This window comes from Tachysurus vachellii, chromosome 9 (assembly GCF_030014155.1).
Source record: "Tachysurus vachellii isolate PV-2020 chromosome 9, HZAU_Pvac_v1, whole genome shotgun sequence".
NCBI classification, from domain to species: Eukaryota; Metazoa; Chordata; class Actinopteri; order Siluriformes; family Bagridae; genus Tachysurus; species Tachysurus vachellii.
In genome coordinates, this window is record NC_083468.1 from 15,981,867 (window position 1) to 16,003,661 (window position 21,795).

General features: G+C 43.0%; 1 protein-coding gene across 2 annotated transcripts; it reads right to left on the reverse strand.

Moving 5' to 3' along the window:
- Positions 1 to 826: 826 nt before the first annotated feature.
- Positions 827 to 20,711, reverse strand: tle3a (TLE family member 3, transcriptional corepressor a). 2 transcript variants are annotated; one of them, XM_060877921.1, is made up of 21 exons: positions 20,239 to 20,671; positions 19,540 to 19,718; positions 18,866 to 18,966; positions 18,619 to 18,682; positions 17,356 to 17,400; positions 13,053 to 13,115; positions 12,474 to 12,578; positions 8,504 to 8,702; positions 8,103 to 8,110; positions 6,035 to 6,157; positions 5,875 to 5,925; positions 5,615 to 5,767; positions 5,010 to 5,139; positions 4,586 to 4,761; positions 4,232 to 4,305; positions 3,788 to 4,037; positions 3,264 to 3,511; positions 3,024 to 3,171; positions 2,783 to 2,933; positions 2,368 to 2,444; positions 827 to 1,798 (listed from the first exon to the last, which is right to left on the reverse strand). In XM_060877921.1, the coding sequence occupies exons 2-21, from the start codon at positions 19,561 to 19,563 to the stop codon at positions 1,691 to 1,693; spliced, it is 2,298 nt and encodes a 765-aa protein (XP_060733904.1). In that variant the 5' UTR covers positions 19,564 to 19,718; positions 20,239 to 20,671; the 3' UTR covers positions 827 to 1,690. The 2 variants fall into 2 exon arrangements, with proteins under 2 accessions (XP_060733904.1, XP_060733903.1); XM_060877920.1 differs by lacking the exons at positions 827 to 1,798; positions 2,368 to 2,444; positions 2,783 to 2,933; ... (8 more) ...; positions 6,035 to 6,157; positions 8,103 to 8,110 and having other exon boundaries at positions 8,172 to 8,702; positions 12,504 to 12,578; positions 20,239 to 20,711.
- Positions 20,712 to 21,795: the final 1,084 nt, after the last annotated feature.

Genomic DNA, 21,795 nt, shown 5'->3' on the forward strand with positions numbered 1-21,795 from the left:
GCTTTTATTAGGCAACAACAACATTACTGAAGAGGCAGCCAGAAGAGGGACTCAAAGCAAAAGCCCCTGCATCTGCTCAGAAACAGAAAGGGAGAAATGGGCTGGAGAGGGCATTTGTTTCTGCCAGCAACCAAAATGTACTCCAATAGATCATTCAGGGAGGCTGAAAAGCCTAGTTTGTGTCATGCCTCATTTAAGTGGCTAAGTTTAATCTTCGCTTGATCACACTATAACCTCATCAGTCTCAAAGCATGGCTAACATACAGCAAAAGACATGAATAGAAAATTATCTTTTTTTTTTTTTGTTGTTTTTTTACAAAAACAGTTTATTGAAATATCAACAACTGTACATATCTTCAGTGACAACACAGTTTGCTACATACTTTGGTGTGTGGTTTAAGACATGACTGTATCCACTGACTTTTTGTAAGGCAGGAGACAGTGTAGTACGATGAATAAGTCACCCAATTGTCTGATTAAATTCTGCTTGTCTAAATTGGACTTTATGCTTTGTTTGGTGTAGCTACAGACAAATAAACTAACTGTGCTTTTTGCATATGGGACACTATGCACACAAATTCCAAGAAGGCTCCAAAGAAAGGGAAATGTTAACCAATTAATCCAAATAATCCAGTACAAGACAAAATGCTGAGTCCTGTCAATACACCAATGTAATGAAGTCATGGGTCAGGGGAAGGGTCCTCCTCGCAGTCAGTACACATGCCTTTTCTACAGCTACCCTGATTGGATCCTCCCCTCTTGAGGGAACTCAGTCTCCTTGGAGGCCACTTATAAGAGAACATATGAGTCACTTTTTTTGTTTGGAGTGTCCATCCTCCTGAGCTGCCCTTTCCGATAGATATCAGCCTCAGGTGTTCACAGAAGTTTATAAGGCATTGGCTCACTATCACTCAGAGGGGGAAAAAGGTCCACAGGGTACCTCACAAAAAAAAAAAAAAATCCCAGAAATATGATCTAACTGAAATTTTTTTTCAGTGGAAGGGAGAGGGGTAAATTAGATTTCCATAAAAGGTCAGCCTAGAAAATTAACTTCTCAGGAACAAAAAGAGATAGAATGTCCTTAGAAAAAAATTATGTCCTAATCTAATTTCCAAACCCCAGCGGAAAAAACAAAGCATCAAGAAGAGGGTGAGAGAGAAAGAACCATTGTGAATGTAACCGAACACCAAAATATAAATCTATAAAAGGCCTTTTAATACTCCATTATGTACACTTTTCACAGAACCTCCACATGAACAAAGTTTCAGAATGAAGCGCTGCTTCATGCTGCAACATTCTTACCTTATTAAAAAAAAAAAAAAAGACAAAAAAAAAAAAAAAAAAATCCAACAAGAAAAAAAGGTATTTTCTCCTCTAGTGCCAAATGCCCTACATTGGGTGTGGTGGGCAAGGAATGAGCAAGTAAGAAGCATTAGTGATGGGGCTGAAGGCTGCCCAGTCCCCTCCAGACCAGTTCAAGTCCTGATTTAAATCAGTTCATATCGGAATAGTCCAGACAACTGTTAGTCACACAGTCCATTAAGAAGGGGATGATGAGTGATGAGTCAGGTAGACAGGTGCTGAACTGTTTATCTGGCTAGGAGAAAAGAAGCATGGTTTCCCCTCAACACACCATTCCCCGTTTCTCCTTTTTAACATGAGCTGAGCCTCTCCATCCATTTAGCTCCACCTAGTAGATCACCTCATACACTGTGGCCTTCTTGTCGCCAGAGCCGGTGACAATGTACTTGTCATCTGCCGAGATGTCACAGCTCAGGACCGAGGATGATTCCTTTGACTAGAAGAGGAAAAATAAAGAGACAAAAAACAGAAAGTTAAGGGATACAAGTCCTGTTAAGAAATAACTTTCAAAACATTTAGATCAATGACAGAACTACATCAAGAACTGACTCTTCCTTGACCTAACTAATCATTCATTTTCTACCGCTTATCCGAACTATCTCGGGTCATGGGGAGCCTGTGCCTATCTCAGGCGTCATTGGGCATCAAGGCAGGATACACCCTGGACGGAGTGCCAACCCATCGCAGGGCACACACACACTCATTCACCTAACTAATCATTTAAAGGAAAAAAAAAAAGTGTTGTATACATAAGTACTTCTCCCCACACCACCACACTGCATAGACTCTTACGCTAACTTCAGCCTTGAGCACTTTAAAGGTTTAGTGTTATTTACTGGATGGTGGCTGCGTGTGCATACCCACATCCCGCTTAAGTGGTCAGGGCTCTGGCACTAATGACACACTCCGATCTATTTCCGCTGACACAAGCATTGTCCATCAGCTAGCGGTCACTCTGCCCTCTAGGGCGAGCTTCCTGCAGACAGACTTTATTGATCTCTGTACCTGGAATATGCTGGCGCCGTAGGGAGTCCTCCACGCGTTCAACAGATTGTCCTTCCCAGTGCTCACAAACCATTTACCTTGTCAAGGGAAATCAAATGTAATTAGAGCTTTGCTTCTGCTGCCAAGGCAAGATAGAGCTAAATAGAGATATGTGCAAAGAGACTGAACACAGGCTTAAAGAGAGGACAGTCAAGGTTGTGCTCAATTGCCAGATACAGTTCATGAGTAAACATCAAAAATCTTGAAAAAGAAAACATTGGAAAGTAAGATCCATGCAATTAAATTGATCCTTGAGATACACAACATACAATCTCAGGTAATAAACAGTAGCTGTATTTTCTTTTCTCTCATTAAACCACAGCTTTACTCTTAGATCAGTTAAGCAAGGCAAACCCAATATAGCATGGTGTCTCACCACAGTAGGCGAACTTGAGGGACAGCACACAGCTCTCATGCAGGTGGAGCTGATACTTGTCTGGCTTGGTGTGGTGAAGCACCTCCACATTGCTGCTTTCCATGCCCACAGCCAGCCACTCACCCGTTGGGCAGTAGCCCAGTGAGAAGATCTATACATTAAACAGAAAGAAAGACAATTTCAGTACAATGGCTATTTTCACGGATGGTGCTGACAGGAAAGAAACAAGTGAGAAAGTGACCTGAGAGGTGAAATCATGTTGCTGCAGCTGCCGGCCTTCTCTCAGGTCCCATGAGCGCACAGTGTTGTCCAGGCCACCCGTCCACAGTTTAGTGCCATCATGAGAGATGTCAATGCAGCTGGCACCATCTGTGTGGCCCTGGAACTGCCTAGAATACCCACAAGACAGTAGATGATCAGAGGCACAGCCAATTACACCTCTAAAATATGAGTCCCACTTATCACCTCCTCACAGACTTACCTGACAAGCGTCTGATTATGGAGGTCCCAGACGGCAATGTTGCCATCACTACAACAGGAGAAGCAGACCTTGGCATCAGGACTGATGGCCAGAGCGTAGCAGGCCGGGGCTGATGAGGTCAGCTCAGCCTTGATGCGTGGTGTCTGTGAGGCCAAATCCCAGATGGTCAGGGTACTTGCTTCACCACCCACAATCAGCGTACGACCATCAGGCAACAGCTTGCAGGAACGGATGTAGTTGTCCCGGTTCTGCGGCACAGAAGAATAGAGCAGTGAGCCAAAATAAAGAAAACCAAACTCGGATGATTGACAATGTACAATCAATCAAGATCTGTCAATATTGGGTATGTTTCCACACAAAATTCACAGACCAAGACATGATTCAAAACTTTTTGGATGATATTAACATTAACAGGAATCCATTTTTAACTGTATGGCCCTTAATGGTGCAATAAGCAAGGCATTTAAGTAATGTATGCCGCCTGTAACAATACCAATTACAGTAATATTGGGTTTAGCGCTCACCAGACAGTCCAGCTGGGATACAGGACTTTTGCTACCAGGCTGGCTGATGTCCCAGATCTTCACACAGCCCTTGCCTCCAGTGTAGACGTGGCGTGTAGGGTTGCTTATGGTGACTGCACATACAACCTCGCCATGACTAAGGGTGTTGATCTGGCGGGCATGGCGTGGGATCCCAGGGCCCATAAGAGCATCAGGAGGGAAGGGCACAGGCTGCATCTGCCCATCAGCGCTAACATGGAATGAGTAGGCCCTGACAAAGAGAGAATAAACCAGCAAGTCTTATATATTTATTATCATTCTGTGGATCACAACATGAGAATAAATCTACTAATGCAATGAGCAAATGGTCTGAAATTAGTTATTAAGACCCGCAAAATATTGTGTTCTTTGACACTGCAGAAGAGACACTACAGTAAAAGAAATAACTTTTGGTGAGATACTAACGGCTTTCCTCCAGAGATTGATGTGAGGCTGGCAGGGAGACCTGGGGCTCTCATGTGAGGATGATCAAAACCAGCCTGAAAAAAAAATGCAAGCAAACAATCCATTAAATCAACACACACAGTAGCACAGAGCAATCTCTACTCAGTACAAGTTCATATTAAAAGCTCATGATACTGTACAAATATCACAATATGCATTACTTTCAGTCTCACTTCAACAAAACATGAAAGGTTTGATATCTTTCTCATGCTCACTACATCAGCAAGCTTTAGAGCAGGAGAAGGGGAAAATAAATGGCTAATAAAAATATAGTAGTCAGCCTTAGAAAAGACAAACATGCACATAAACACTCACAATGGACGGACGGCCATATGCAGCAGCAGCAGCTGCACTCATCTGGGGAGAGATGTGTAGGCCAGCGTAGACCCCAGGGCTTGTGAGTGAGCCATTCATCTCATGGTGGCCCATCATGGCAAAAGGAGCTGGATAAGAGCCAGCGATGGAAAGGGGTGTGCGCAGAGCAGGAGCAGCTACAGAGCACAGAGCCAATCAGACATCAGCATTAGTTACAGGCAGAAAGAGGAAAAAGACTCAAGTGCCATCTCAAACAACATTTTCTGCACCTATTCCGTAACAATTAAAAAAATCTCAGCGACAGCTACTTTTACCTCTTATAAATCCTGTGTTCTAGTGTTAATTTAATATTAGGGTCTTTGTTTTTCAAGATTAATCTTATGATGTACAGCAAAGTGTAGTCACCACTATAGGCTGTATTTACCTAGAGCCTCCATGGGGGGTTTGCCCAGGATGGGCCGCAAACCTGGCGTGGTGCTGGTACCAGGGGTCGGGGCATCATTCCGTGGAGTGGGAGTGTTAGACTTGAGACCAGGCGTGGATGATTTATCATTCTGTATTTGAGTATGTGTAGAGAAATAACAAAAATAAGAGTTCAGAAATTTTCTTAAAAGAAGTGAGGCAACATACAGGCAGAGGTTTGAGTGCCTATTGAATGTGCCTATACTGACAAACATCCTATTCCTATAAAGCCCACTCTTTTTCCTAGAAGCCATTACTGACACAATGGAGACAAGGCTCATTTTTCTATTTTGCCCTGCTTTCATCCTTTAATCTTTCTGAGAGGGCAGAAGGCCTAGAATGTTTAAGCACATGGAGTTATAAAGTACTAAAGACATGTCCGATCTCGCAACAGCAATACTATATGTCTTATATTTACCAAGTTATACCAATGTATTTAAAGCCAAGGTATTTGTTCCTACACAATATCTAAGCATGAAACATGTGCCCTCTCTTTTAGGAGAAAGTGTAGAAATGAAAAGTGAAGTTAAAATTAGCAGGTGTAATTATGTGTAAATGTGCCCTTACATGGCCGTGCTCCTTGGTTTTGGAAGAAGGTGTGCTGCCAGATGAGGCAACTGAGGCAGGACTATTAGGTGTATCCTTTTTGGGGGGACGGGGCTTTTCAATGCCATTTTCTGGTGGTGAGTGAGCTGGGCTGCCTCGCGGTGTAGCAGGGTCCTACACAAAACAATAGTTAAGGTAAGAATCTTTGTTCGATCATACACAGGGCACAAATTTTTCCCGGTACTATCTGAGCTTTGTGTCTTAAAATGAAACAAAATTACCTCATTTGAAACGTCAACCACAAGATCATCACTTTTGTCTCCATCACTATCCTGTGTTTAAAAAAAAAAAAAAAAAAAAAATGCACCATAATCCTCAATTACACAAAACAATTTCCAAAAAGGTTTTTGAATCAGTTTACATGGCATTTTTCAGACTTACATATCTGCTCATGTTGTCTTTGTCTTCCATTTTGCGCTTCTTGGAGTCCAGGCTATAGTCAGAGGAACCACGATGCTTCTCGCTGGCAGTACGCAGGCTGTCGGATGGGGAAATGGAGTTGTTCTAAAGAGAAAAATAAACTGCATCACTCTCAGGGATAGAATGTAAAGCAGATTGTACTTGTTATTTATCACTAGATAATATTCTATGTGACAATAGTATTAATTTAAGTCAGATTTCAACACAAGTGCAGGCAGCACTGACAGGTACTTTGCTGTGGATTCTGACAGAAATTCAAGATGGAAAAGAATAAGGGGAAAATACAAAAAGGGGGAGAAAAGGAAAACAAGTAGTTCATATCACTCCAAAACCACACACTTTCAAAAGCCCGAAGAGGCCTATTCATTCCCATTGGCCGCCTACAAAAACCCAAAACAGGCTTAACACAATGCACTGAAACTAGCCAAGCCGTATCTAACAACCTACGCTAGACTAAACACCCAAGAATTTGCTGGCTACACAACAGAGCAGCCACAGTTAAGCAGACCAAAGAGAGGGGCTTGTTTTCACAGTCCCCCTCCCCCTTTCCTAAAAGAGACAACAAACAGCTTCAGGAAGACATGAGCAGTACTAGCACTGAACAACGACTCTTTATCTGAGAGCAGCCAGGCCTGGACTGGGTGCGAGTGTGTGTGTGAGCGTTTGTGGGACCATGTAATGGCCATTGATTGCACCATGCTGAGCTCTGACTCCAAACCTACATAGTTGGCTGGGTAAAAACAAATGGGCAAAGGCAGGCAGGTCACATGCAAGCAGCTGCACTTTAGCAGTGTGCGTCTGTCCACTGTATCTCACACTTCCTTGTTTTATTTTCAGGTTGACTCACAATTAGAAAAATGACAAAGGCACTCAATCGCACAACAAAACTGTATGGCCTCCAGAATACAGACATATGGACACATAAGCCTCAGGAAGGAGGTGCCAGTGCAGCATAGCTGTCTTTCTTTTAGAGTTTTCTAGGCATTTTCTTACCATAATCCAACCTGAAAGCTTCTCTTATGTTTCCTCTTATCCCAGAGAGAATGCAGAGCACAAGAGGGCAAGAATGCCTCCAAGTTTATGGCAAGTGTAAAAAGAAACTGAGCTGAGAAGTGAGATGAAGTAGCAGACTGGGCAGAGAGCCCACAGTCCTCTGTGTGTGTGTGTGTGTGTGTGTGTGTGTGTGTGTGTGTGTGTGTGTGTGTGTTGCCTGACCTTTTAAAGAGATGCTTGGCGTGTCTCATTAAATAGAGTCACAACTATACTATCAGATGACCCAAGACACAAGCACAACACGCACACACACAGGCCCGGGTCGTAAATGCTAAAGGAGCTCTTCTTCCTTTAGACATGACTGCACCCATTGAGCTCTGGCTGGGACTGTTAGAAACCTAATCTCACTGCCACAATCGGCCATCAGAGAGATTTAAACCATCCCATCAAATAAACGCCTTTTACAAGGATATGAGAGGCAGGAAAAACAATGCTACTGCCTATGTTCATGCATATTTACCAGCTGGGGGATAGAAAAAAAGAAAAGAAAAACAGGAATAAGGGGCAGTAAAAATGACAAGATCTCCCAGCAATGGAGGGAGCAACTGAGGGGGATCAAATAAATCTGCTATGAAGGGAGGAGAGCTAAAGTTGTCATTAATTGTGATGCAATTACGCAGTAGAGCTAATCTGAACACTGCGATGAGTCATTTCCCATCTGCATAGAGATGAGAGAGCTTATTTCATAGAAAACCTTGTTCCCCCATTAGTCACTTTAATGAAAGCAGATTACTGTACGCAGTGCAACTTGTGAGGGTTTCAGGCAAAAGAAGCCTTGCTTGACATTTACATTAATGGAAAATTTCTTAGGCGTGAAACAGGTTAAAAAGCTCTTTCACGCAGTAAGAAAGAGAGACAAAGAGAGACAGAATGAGAGCAAGTAAGAGTGGGCGACTGAACAGAGGATATGCGAAAGGGGGGGAAAAAAGGAAATGTAAAAGCCAAGACATGAGCCAATGGGAAACTGGGCACTTACCGTGCTCTCTGCAGTCAGTGGATCCAGTTGGAGGAGAGAAATAGACATGAAGATTGGCCGGCCACAGAGACAAGATAAACAAAAAAAAGTCAGTGAGACTCTCAAAAATAAGAGAGAGTTTTATCACTTCAAAAAATTCCTCCAAGACATGTGTTTTTTTCCTGACCCAGAAAGCATGGTCTAATTAGGAGTAATATGTTGCCTATTACCTGAGTTCTGTAAGTGCATGTACAAAGACAAACCTGCCTTATATTTTAATTTAAAGGGTATTAAAGTAAAGTATCACAGGTAAAATGATCTGGATCAGCATTCAAATATTCATGGAATTCAACTCGTTTCCAATTTCTAAAGCACTAGATCTCTAGTTTTCCTTCCAGAGTACTGTTTAAACTCATTCTCACCCCTGTGCTCCAGGTCATTGTGGTTCTTCTCGTCCTTCACAGACAGGTGGGGCTGGCTGCCCAGTGCACCTAGTGCCAGCAAACTCGAACCAGTACCTGTAACTGGGGGGATGCCTGGGGGCTGCAGGCCTGAGGGATGTGGAGGCAAAGCCACAGGGCCATGGGCAGCATGAGAGAGGTGCTGTGCCTGGAGCTGCTGCTGCTGCGGAAAGACACACTGCGAGTGGGCCAGAGGGAAAACACACCAACAATAAGCTGAACACACAAACAGTATGAGCCCAGTCCAAAAACACACACAAGATGATTACACATTAAAACCCTCATGGGAAATCATACATTTTATAGATAGAACATTCTACACGTTTCTAGATTTGTCACCAAGAACAGCAATGTGCATTTCAAAGAAATAAAAAGACTTTAAAACTGTAGACTGAGACAGGACAGACAAGTTAATCATGGCTGGGTGAGAAAATCTGGTAAACAAAGAAAACTGGAAGTCAATGATGCGAGACAGGTTTTGACTTGTCTGCTTAAATAAGTGCCCACGGTGGAAAACAGCCTGAAACAAAATGGTCTAGTCAACATGAATGAAGCTGCACACACCCATGTGCCCACAAGCGCTCTTCAAGATACTGTTATAAGATAAACAGCCATTCAAAGTCTGTCAGCACAGGGGCTTTACCACCTGCTCCTTAACCTCATCAAAAAGCTGAACAGCCACATACACAAACACGCACACCTCTCACATTTGGGTTTGGTTAATTCACTGTGAGTCTACATAGTCCATTATGAGTCATGAAAACTTTTACAGCAACTGTAATAGCAGTTGGGGCTGAAAGTGTGTGCATGTGTGTTTGTGTATGGTTAAAGTGGACAACAACCAGACTCATGCTGGCAAAAGTTCAAACCTTCAATATTCCCATTAATATTTTAAGGGCTTGGAGCAAGCTAAAGGGAGTTAAAAGCCTCTCAGCATGGGAAGTGTGCCGTTTAAAGCGCGCTTAAATAATACTTAGCACAGGCACCAGTAAAAAGAAGAGGAGGGGAAAAAGAAAAAAAACACATCCCCTTCACAATTTATTACTATCCTCTGGAGGGCTAAATAATTTAGCTTCTGTTATGACATGTACCACCACCTCCATCTATACAGACCACAACTCAATCAGCTGCAATGTATGGCCTTTTTCCCTGAAATCTTGAGTGCGCACATTTTCTTCAGAAGTGAAAGGTTAGATATTATTGGCCATGTATGGCCATCATGGAGGTACAACCTTTTGGAATTATTAGCAGGTCATTAATGCCATGCCAAGAGTAAATATCAATACTAAAGGCTTATTTAGAAGCCGGGAATGCTCGGAAAGCTTGCCCTTTCCAGAGGACAAATCATTATTAAGATGTCCATCACAAGCTCTTATTCAGGGGGTGACTATAATTGCTAACAGCTTTGCCGATTATTTGCACAGCTGGCTGTATATTGCTGAAAAGGCCTTGGAGAACTGCAGGGAAGAGAATGGTATATAGAGAAGTGCCACCTAGGATTTGAGCTGTAAACTTGCCCCCACCCCAATTCAGTTATGAGACAGACCTCACGTGTACCAGTGAGTAGGTAGACATAAGTAAGAAAATGGATTGAGTAGTGAGTAGTTATGTGTTTATCATATGGCTTCATGGTACTGAGGTGCATGTGTGCAAGACAGCACATATAAATATAGAACGAGAAACGTGTGTGTGTGTGTGTGTGTGTAAGCTAGAAAAGATGATTGACCACAAGGGAAATTAAAAAGGCAGTTGATTCACGGGGGAGGCCCTTCCCCGCTCATTCTGGCTAATGAGCCACTGATGTGTAATATGCATGGACAATCATTGAGAACCCTCATTAGAGCCCCAGCTATGAAGACAAAAAAAAAAAGAAATAAAATGCCTCCTCTAATTTAATATTCGTAGATAAAGACCTCTTCGGCTGGCATTAATCTCCTCCCCAACTGTGAAGTACTGCTGCCAAACACTGGCTGGCCACCAGATGGAAAAAATAAATAATATGGCTGGGCAGTGGAAAACCATCCCAGCCAAATTAGACACCCACTTTCTCCTTTCCTCAGGTGGGATAAACTAAACCATTTAGCACTGTAACCATGCAACATGCAACCTTGGACTATCTACAACAGATCCCTCTCTCTTCTGTGTGTGCGCACACATACACAAAGTCTCTCTTAATTAGACCCTTAACACAAGTGGAGGCCATCTTAATGGTTCTCCTGTGAGAGGTCTGGGAAGGCACGTTAAAAGCAGTTGCTGTGTCAGTAACAAAGCTGGGATGGAGTGTACGTCTGTATCTGTACTGCTCTGAACCACATTTACATAGTCATAGCATGCTTCAGCTTATTCTACAAACTGTAAAAACTAAATACAGCCACCTATAACCACAAGCAGGAAATAGGGTGCAAAAATAAGCAGAGTGCACTCGCATGCTAAGTGATGAGGGCGGAAACCCTGAGCTGCCAAGAGAAGCCGTCTTGAGACTTTGATGAACACAATGCAGGTAAAAGCATAGCTGTCCTGGATGCATCCAATTACTTGCTCTGGGGTCCATCAATAAGACATGTTGGCAGCTGTTGCATTGCCAGTGCAGGTGTGTGAAGGAACATGCCATTCTGGTTTCACCTTGAAGCCTTCAAGTATTCATTAGGACACTGGCACCCATGAAAACACATGCACTTATGCAAACTGACTGCTGTGTTAATTACAAATGCTTGCCTTGCAAGACACACCTATAGACACACCTTTTCCATCACACAAGCAGCCTTAGAGAAGCTAACGCCTTATTGCCCAGTGACATGATAAAATAAAAGAGAAAATATATGTAATGACTACGAAAGAAAGAACCATCAATTGTCAGAAACGTAAATGTCGAGTCCATTTTTAATCCATTCTCAAAGGGAGAAAAGGTGACCCACTTATAAAACACAAAAATAACAATCTTATTCGCATCTCAAAAAAGTCAGACCTCCCCAGTAGAATTCTAACCAATACTTTCAGATTTTCCCCTTCTAACAGAGTCATTAAGCAATAAAGCAGGTCTGCTGCAACACAGTGTTAAAGCTATCAAATGGGCTCTTCCCAGTAGATAGCCTGGCATTTAAGAGCGGCCACATGCCTGCTTCATTCCGCCCTAGATTCCAGAAAGTCATTATCCAAGAATGGGGAGGGGGATAGTTGTGTGTCAGTGTTTCCTAACTGAATTTCAATATCAAGCTAAACAGCTGTCCCTTCTGGTCCCCCAATTTGCAGCAGCATTGGAATCTCACTAGTGAATAAATGTGAGCTCAACAGCTGTAATCACAGCTCAGCCAGCCCAGCTCTAGAAGCATAAGGCTGGACCTTTTCCCTTTCACGCTTAAACTTTTTTTTCCCCAAGTGATCAATCAGTGGCAGAAAAGAAAATAGAGCTAGACTGCAGAGCACAGGCATGAACGGACCTGTAAAGGTAAAGCGGTATATTACAGGTACCAACGTGAAGACCCTAGTGTTTGTGTGTAATCTCTATCGACGTTATCAAAGTATCTGTCAGAGCTGTCTAGGTCAGCATGAAGTGATGAGCCCTGCCAGTAAAATTTGATCCAATTAAAAGCATGTTGTTTCGAGAAGCTTCTATTTGTTTTTTCACATTCAGAAACAAGGCACACATACAGTAGCTTAACACACTACAGGTGACGTGAAGAACGCAGGGATATTTTGACACAAATCTACACCTCAAACACAACTATACAATCATCTTAATAAAATTAATTTTTTAACATTTCAAAATTGAATTCATGAAAGGGGCAAAACTGTGTATAATCAAATGTACAGGAATTTAAATGATTCAGTTAAAATGACTTATAATTAATTACACAGTCAATGTGAAATTTGTGACATTGCAGCTGTGCCCCCTTATTACAGTCAAATGAAAGAATTAAAGGGGTATACACACGGTGAGAGGCAGATTGGGAAGTCCACGTACCCCGATGATGGCATTCAGTTCAGTCATTGTCACTTGCTTGGCACGTTCAACAGCCTGTGCAACCTGCTGTTGGTGCTGCATCACACACACACACACGTTCAGATATACCCAGAAAGCTCCACGCAAAGCATGTCAAAACATTTTCATAATGCATGCTATATTTAAATGCACTTCAATGCAAAACGGGTGGATATATGACTTGTATAATAAGGCACAGTATAATTACATGTAAAGTAAAAAAGCAGATAAAGCCGCAGTTAAGAACGAATGCAAACTAGTGGTGTAATATGGCTAGAATCATAGATCTTTGTTTAAAATCAACATATGACTATTGGTAAAGTAATGTTTGGTTAATTTGGTCAAATCGTTTAATCACTTCATTTAATATATAAATAAAGAAGCTTTTTTATACATAAACATTGGCGGATTAACTTCTTTATAATTTCAAAATTGCTACTTGTATACACAATTTAAGGCTTGAAGAACATAAATGTGCGTTATACATAAACACTGATTCTGCTACATCATCATAAACAGCATAATACTCACCTCTTGTGACAGAAAGGGCATGATCTGAACTAGAATTGCGTTAAGCCTTTTAGCAATCTCAGTCTAAAAGAGAGAAACAGAAACTGTAATGAGGCAATGGATGAGCAGTGGAAAGTACAACACACCTTTTTTCTACCAAAAAAATAAAAAAAGCTTGACTCAACCCCTTTTAGTGTTTACACCGATTAAGTCAATTACTATGGCAATCAGCAGCGCTTGACTCGGCACACTCCAAACAGCGTGATATTGACATGTGAAATATTTAAAGCATTAGGAGGGCCCAGGGGAGAGGGAACACAGCTGTGATGAGTGTACACTCTAAACCGCACGGAAGCCAAAGCCACGTTAAGAGCACCATTACACTTCAACTGCTGTCGGCTTGGTAATACAGTCTGCTGTTGATGAGAACTTCTGTGCTACTCGCTATGCTATATCAGATACACGTACCGCAACCCGGAAGTCACTCACAGATGAGTGCTTGAGATGCGATTGCAGTAAGAAATGCTTCAAGTTAAGCCCAGACTAGGCTTGGCAACATACTGAAAAGCCACTTGTTGATGTTGGGAATTAAGATGAGGCTTTTGGCTGAGGATGGAAATGTCTGCAGCAGTCGGTTAATGAGAGGTGCTGGATTAGAGCCAATTCTCTCAGTTTTCTGGGCCCAATCCGCCCCCACTACCCTCCTTCTTCATTTTCCCAGCACCACCACCCACCCTCCTCAGCCATACACACCCCAACCTCCATTCTCTCTCCACCAGCCTGGCCATCGTTGCCATGGCAACTGCGGCCGAGCGCCCGGTCTCCTATTGCGCCCCAATCATTATGCAAATGCTACCTCGGCTTGACCGTAACAGCCTGTAAAATCATATTACAGGCACGCGGGCAGGTCATTAAATTGAATTTTCAGCCTGTCGATCAGATGAGCACCCTGCACGAAAGGTGGATAAAGAGAGAGGATATGCTGGCAGTGGGGGGAGGCTGCAGGAAGGGATAGCAGAAGGAAGAAGGCTAGCTTTATCTCTCCATATATCCTCCTAAAGCATCGATTCCAGCTCAGCACTCAAATTCTGTAACCGGAAATCCAGCTATTCTCTGCATAACCAATATCTCCTCACAGCTCAGACTGTGACCAGAGAACAAAAAAAGTGTTGTAATGAGGGAAAGAAAGTGATCGTGCTTGGCTACAGATGCATCATCTACAGAATTTATGAGCCTCAGTTCAACCCCGGGCCAGAGCCGTGCACAAACATCCCATCGCTCTTCAGCTGTATTTTTCATTTTTCTCATTCAATTGCAAACATGCAGTGCTGTGCTGACCAGGAAATTATTTATAACATATTGCTGAAAAATGCCAAGTGACCAGGGTGGCCAAACACAATATATGAGATGATGGATAAAAGTTTCCCTGCCCTCTCCCCCAGTATGATGTGGCGATATTCATTTCAGACCAGGCAGTGTACAGTCTGGAACAAGCAAGCAAGGCAGCTGGAAATGGAAGATATATTGACATTAATCTTAGGCGGATAGTATTCCACATCAAAGCCATTGCAGACTATGGACATGAAAGCGGATAAGAGGCCAAATATGTTGCTTTCAGTATGCTCCCTTCTCTCAAATCCTTGTTTTGACAGTCTGTTATACATGCAATAAAAATAAGGCTTCTAACTTTGTCGTCATCACGATGACATGTTTTCTTTACACTAATAATATAAAAACAAAAAGAACAATATGTAATATGTTGTGGAGCACTGAAACTGATCACTTGCAATAGAAAATGAACGCAAATACATAACAAAAAAGTGGAAGAGCCAGGTCAATGTGTAATCCTCAGTTGCCAAGATAAACCCGTCGAGGGCAAACATTTGACAAGATTTGCTGAGAGGCCTAAACACCATCGAGCACATTCCTTAAGAGCTTATCACAATGCTGACAGCTGGCCGAGTGGGGTCAAGGGTTGACTTATCGGTCAGTCAATCTAAATCTTTGTACTCTGTATGACGAGAAATACTTTGCCATCTTGTTTGCAAAATATAGAATTATCCAAACCATACCACACACTGCATTCACTAAAAATGTAGCCTGCAGACAGAAAAGGCAGTAGGAAAGGGTGTTCTATCTGGCTCTATATAAAAATAGGATGTTGTCACTTTAAGCAGATGAAAGCCCAGCTCTTGAACAGTGAGCTTCATGCTCTGCTACACAATTACAGGTACTCGGACCTGTCTAGCACCCCTTCAAGAGCACTCTAGGGCCAGCCTGTCAATGGCGTGCTGAAAGCTATTTGTCTGTTGCTATCAGTTGCGGGCGGAACAGAGTGAGACACTGATGAGCATTGAATATAGAGGGAAAACAACTGGTGCTCGCAGCCATTCTGTTCCCCATTGCAAATAATACTTGACCCAGCTAGACTGATAGGGCTCCTGTTGTCAATAAAGAGTAGGATGGCCCTCCGACACAGTAATGAAGAACTACCACTGGCTTCATGTGTCACAGAACTAGTAATCTCAAAATCAATCAGTGCTTTTAAGCATAAAAAATGTGCAAAGAATTATCTTTTTGTACTGACCCTCTAAAGGAAAGGTTTTGAGAGGTGCAGTCAATAAGGATAAAACTGAGTCTTCTAAAACAAACCAGGAAACTTAGTTTTTATTCACAGTGTATGAGTGCATGCAGCTTCGCTATGTGCCTGACTACATACTCTTCAGTGAGAAAATGAAGGGTGGAGTTGGCTCTGAGCTCTCAGCCTTCACTTACAGCCACCTTGTGTTTTTCTTTTAACAAGAGCTGTGTGTGCTCACCTCATACAGCGAGTCTATTTGCTTTGGTTTGCGCTAAGAAGAGCCATCCGGCAGTTAGCAAACACTTACTAGAGTCCCCCCTGTATAAATCATTGATCAGAGTCCCGGTGTCAGCGCAGGGCAGATCAACTCAATCCAGGGCTCTACACACAAGAAGCAACCACCTGGCCACCGAGGGAGGGGGATTTCCACTATGCCAGTCACAACACATGAGAAACCTGGAGCAGCTCATAATAACCTCTCCTGGCAGCTCATTGACAGGGCAATGCAGCCATCAGAGTGGTGTTTCCGCTTGCCTTTTCAGCTGTCTGCAAAGATCAGACACTGAGTAAATGCTTTCTAAAAATCTGCATTCCAGCTTGTCTATTTAAAAACACAAAACACTGGAGATGTGAAGAAAGGGGGTTGGGAGGAGCACCTCAGATGCAGAGAGACAGATTTTCCTGTGGGTGAAAATAAATCCTTGAGTCTGGAGGATATGATGGTGTGGATCGAGTAATCCGAGCCACTTCTGGCGGTTAACCACTCCTCGTCTGCCTTGTGCTCCTGGGCTGGGGTTAATGTGGAGGAGTGGGAGGAGGTGTGCACATTTGCTCGCCGACACCCACCAATCTTGCCTCTATCTAGCAGGTTGGATCTGGGAGTGGATGAATTATTCAACTGCCTACCTGGGCTCTGTGGCGGCAGCTGATAAAAGTCAAAGCGCTAAAATGGATCAGTCGATTAACCTGTTTACACAGGACTGGCCCTCCCACTCATTCGCCTCGCTGCCTCCACAATTTCACCCCCTTTTCCCCCTCCCTCTCACTCTCTCCCCTTTGCTGGTTGGGAGATAAGTGGCTGACAGGAGCCATCAGAAGAGTGTGGGACCTGACGAACAGCCCAGCACACTGACATACACACAGGACACTGATGGATCGCCTGCTCTGCTGCTCCTCCCTGATGCTATTAACCTTCAGGAGGTGGAGGGAGGGTAAGAGAGCGCAGACTAAACTAGCACCATTCCTATGATAAACCAACCGCATTAACAGGATCCTGCTGTTGCATTATTATTGAGAATATTTGAGACATGCGATAAATCAAAACAATACACAGGCATGCACATGTAAACACACATTTCCCGAGATTATCCGTTGGAAAATGTCACTAGAACAAAGCAAACACAGAAACATTCCAAGAGAGTCTGAGTCAGGTAAACTGTGAAATTTGTGCATGTTAAAGTAATTGACTAGAAGGACTGAAATTATGACACGGGATATTTTTTGCCTGGTCTATACAGTTTAATTCAATCTGATGACATACTGGGAACTAGACGTTTTCCTCTCTCTTTTTAGTCATTAAGAGCCAAATGCTTAGCTTTAAATGTGCAAAGAAAGTGTAAAAATAAAAATAAACACTGATTTTACATACACACGCATGCACACAGCACCAACCCTCTGTCTAGGATACTAGCCATGATCCAATGACAGTATGTAAAAACATTGAGGGATCAAAGGCTCACATACCTGTTTGTGCATTTCAATGTTCAGCCCATAAGACATCTCATAGTACTGGGGGGAATAAAACAGAAAAAAAAATATAAATACATTTTCCCCCCTTTCCAGTCAGCATATTGAAACATCATCAAATATTCTCACAGCACATCAGAGGGGTGAAGGGTGTCTTTTTTTTTTTGAAGGATGAAGGGGTAAGAGAAAGAGGGCGCTTTTGATGAACACTTCAAACCCTTTCACACTGCCATTTCAAATCTGGCCCTTTCACTTCTTTAAATCAAGTCAGAACAAGACACATCCAAATGAATCCAATTAACAGAAATCCAGCATAATTGATAGTGGTTTCACTACAGGAGTATCTCTGACCTGGGATCATTCCTTTGTAAAGTATTTTCTGCTCACAGCCTCTTCTATCAGCACAGTCAGCATAGAGGATTCCTCCTAGTGTTTACCTAACCTTTCCTCCTCCTATCAGTCTGACAAGCTTCTTAATGTGAAAGGAATGTTTAACTAGCGTCCCCGGGTATTGGTTAAAGTCATCCTTTGCGTGTTTACCCAAGATAAGAGAATACACTTCCATGGTTTGACCTTGTAGAATTACATCACGTCAAAGCCTTTGTTTGTTCCTCTGCTAATCATAAAACCCGGGGTGGGGCAAATTTTCTGATCTCCAAACACTTACAGTCGAATCTGCCCTTTTTTTTTTTAAGACAGTGTAAATGATTAAGCTGGCACTTAAGATTAACAGCGATTTCAGTCGAGCTACTTGTTTGTGTGTTAAATCTCATTATCTGCAGACGGTACATTTTCCGCTGCAATCGAGTATTTTCCCACAGACGCCCCTGGCCCTCCTCCATCACCCCTCACCTAATTTACAGCCATGCATTTGTCCGAAAGCAGCGTCTCCTTGGAGAATAATCAGATCCCCACATGGAGGGAGGCAGAAAAAGGGGGAGAGGGAGCAATAGAAGAGAGAGAAGGGTAGGGGGAATGAGGGAGGGTAGAATACAAAAAGGAGGAGAGAGGCAGGGGGAAAAGGGGACAATGCTATGGTCATTGACCCCTGTGGCTAAGGGGCAGGGTATAAAGAAGCCTAAGGCTCAGAACAGTCACTCAGAGCCCTTTAATAAAGCTAAAGGCACTGAGAGAGGTTTCTTAGTCACATCCACACACAACAACAATGCAGGAATACAGCGATCACACCACCCTAAAATTCTCTATAAATAAGAGCATAACTGCAGCGTACATTTTTTTTTTCACCTTATATTACCTTACCATGACATAGTGGCGCTGCATCTCTGTCTTCTCATTGGCCAATTTGTCATACTCCACCTTAAGACTGAAATAACACACAAACTTTTAGAAACCACAATTGCACTTTCATTTTATCCTCTTCAACTTGTCTCCCTACATTCAAGTTGTGTTGCTGACCATGTTTTTAGATGACCAACACAAATTATTAATGGTATACAGATCTATTATTTTCCTTGCACAGTAATATTCAGAACATTTCGATTATTACCTGTGGTACTGAGCTTGCAGGAACTGAAATTCATCCTTGATTCTGTCGCACGACTCCGCCACAGTGAATTTAAAGCCGGGCTGACCAGGCTGGTGGGGCGCCTGAAAGACAGCCGTCAGACATCAATCAAACTCAATTACATCCCATGAGAACCAAATTTGTTTTTCCAGCAAAACACAGAGCAAGACTCAAATACCCGCTGGGAGCAGCTCTAATATTTCAGGTCCCTCAACACAAGTGACATCTTTCCTACGGTGACATCTAGGTCTAAATCTCACTTCACCTCCATGGACAAAATAAATCAATCAATAATTTAAAAAAAATAACAGATGGAAAACATTCATTCATATTCATACACCGTTAGCCCTGCAAACCTTTAACCATGTGTTCTGTTTTTGTTCTGTGTTTTATTTTTAACTTGATCTAATGAACAAATTCTCCTCAGAAGATTGTTTGTAAATTCTAAAGGAATTTCCTTCAAGATTGACTGCATGTTTACAGCCAGTTTGTTGTTGTTTTAACACAGAATGAGTTGAATATTTCCGCTTTCCTGCTGTTTGCTTTCGAGCAGAAACAGAACAGAGCAGAATGGAAGAGCTTCGTACATCACAATCTGTAAATCGATGCAGATGCAGCAAATTACGGCTCATATCAGTTCAAGATGTGCGACTTACCGGATGCCGGCCCTGCGGATACATCTTGAAATGTATCCTTTATTTCTCGGAGGCTCGCCGGTGTGCTGGATGGAGATGATCCAGTGTAATTCAGCACATCAGCCAGACCTGCAGGGGGTAAACACACCCCGACCGAGCGACACACTCCCCTTCTCTCAGATCTGCTCGAACCCTGTCACCTTCTCGGCACAGACAATAAAAACACAAGCGTGAAAAACACAAGAGTTATCCTCACACACACACACACACTTCACTCTACACACACACACACATTTCCAAGCTGATATTGCACAATCATGGCACGCGCGCAAATTAAAGTACTGCTTAAGTGTGCTGTGTTTTTAATTTCTCACCACACTAACAAAGACTCTTGTTTTTGACAGCTTTAAGTCTTCACAGGAAGACAAGTGAGCCAGTAAACTGACGCGGACGTGTGAAACTGACCTTAACGACACCAAACACAGCTCTTACTGACGAGACTGTTTTTTTTGCCCCTTTGTTTGGTCATTAACTATCCACAACCTAAACCTTTCCACAAATACATAATAAAAAACAGGTTTCGACAAGTTGCTAAGTGATAATAATGTAAACAAAAGTGTAGCTGTGAGCGAACCAACCTGGCGGCTTAATAACGACTCTGAATCATGACTAGTATAGAACAATATACTGTAGCTACATGCTAACCTGTTAGCCACGTACCTGTCCAAGCGTCTCCAGGCGTCTCCAAGCGTCCAAACGGCACAGAAACACACTTTAAAACGCGGAACCGCAGTCCAGACAGTTCTGAGCGACGCTCTGGCGCGTTTATGTTGTCCGGGCGTCGAAAATGTTGCTGTTTCAGCGCCGACAGTGGAGATAAACCATCTCCCGTCTCCAGGCTACCGGAGAAACTGCGTCTCGTGCTGCAGGTCGCGAGCTCAGAGCTTCACTCACTTCACCGCACAAAACTCCGACACTCAACACACCGGCCGCGTAATCCGAAAAAAATCGTCCCAAAATGTACTTCCGTTTTTTAGTTTTGTGGTTTTTTTTCTTTAAAAGGCTTTATTAAGAAGGGTTTGAACTGTAACGCCGTAGTCCGCTTTCACGTTTCCTCTCCGTCCAAGCGCCGTTGCCCTGTGCCACACACAGACAGTCTACTGACACGAGGGCTGAACTGCCGCGAAAGCGCCTCTCGCGAGCCAATCAGAGACGCGGACACGGAGTCAAGGCGGTCCGTCCAATTGCAGCGTGGTGTCCCCACGTGGGAACCTCAGGTCGCTGGGTGACGTCATCCTCGCCATTTTAGATCAGAACAGGTAGCTCGCGATAGATCACTAAACATTTCGAGGTCTTTCTGTCGGCTGCTCGTGCTCATTATTTCTTTACGTAGATGAGCTTTTAATATTCATTAAATCGATTGTCCTTGAGTAAGCACGTTTTTGCGACCATCCACACGTTTGTCAGATTACTAGGAGATTATTATTATTCCCTCTATTACAATATTGTGTCAGAGTGAACACAAAAATGGCCTTTAAAACCTCAAGGCACTTGAAAAACAACACGTTGCGTGACATGTTATGGTGTTATTATGACATATAAAATGCACTGCGCAGCTCAGTGTTGCTCTGGTTTGGATATCGGCTATAAATTATAGAAATCCTCTGAATATAATCACTAATTCTCCATCTGAATGCCTCCTAGACTGATTGTTGGAATCGTGCAGTCCTTTGCATAACCTACTTTGGTTCCCGGAGTCTTTAAAGTGCGTATAACGGTGAGAATATGACCTATTATGTCGATAGACGGCTGAAGTTGGAAATAAGATTGTTTGGGTCTGATCCCCGTGAACGGCAGCCATGTCTGAGCTGTGCAGTAACAGCCTATCCTGGGTTGGCTGCTGCGTCTGCACCCACGTGGGCTTGGTCTGCGGCTTTACACCTTCTCAGCCAATGACGGCGCAGCTCGCTGCTGCTCTGGATTCCGATTGGACGGCGAAGGTTAAGCCTGTCATTCAAGAAGGTTTGTTGTCAATCAATACCACGCGGGGTCAAGCGCTGACAAATGCCTGTGCTTCTCGGTCTTCTGCTCGTGAATAGTGCCTGGAATGGCTGCTTAATTAGCTTCGAATGGCTTTTCTTTCCAGTTCAAACAATCTGTTACTACCACGTGGTAATGAGAGCCTTACATAAAACAAAGGAACAAAGCAGCATGCAAACACTTAGCACTATTTTTAAAGGAGGGATTTCTCTGAATAATATTAATATTATTTTTTAT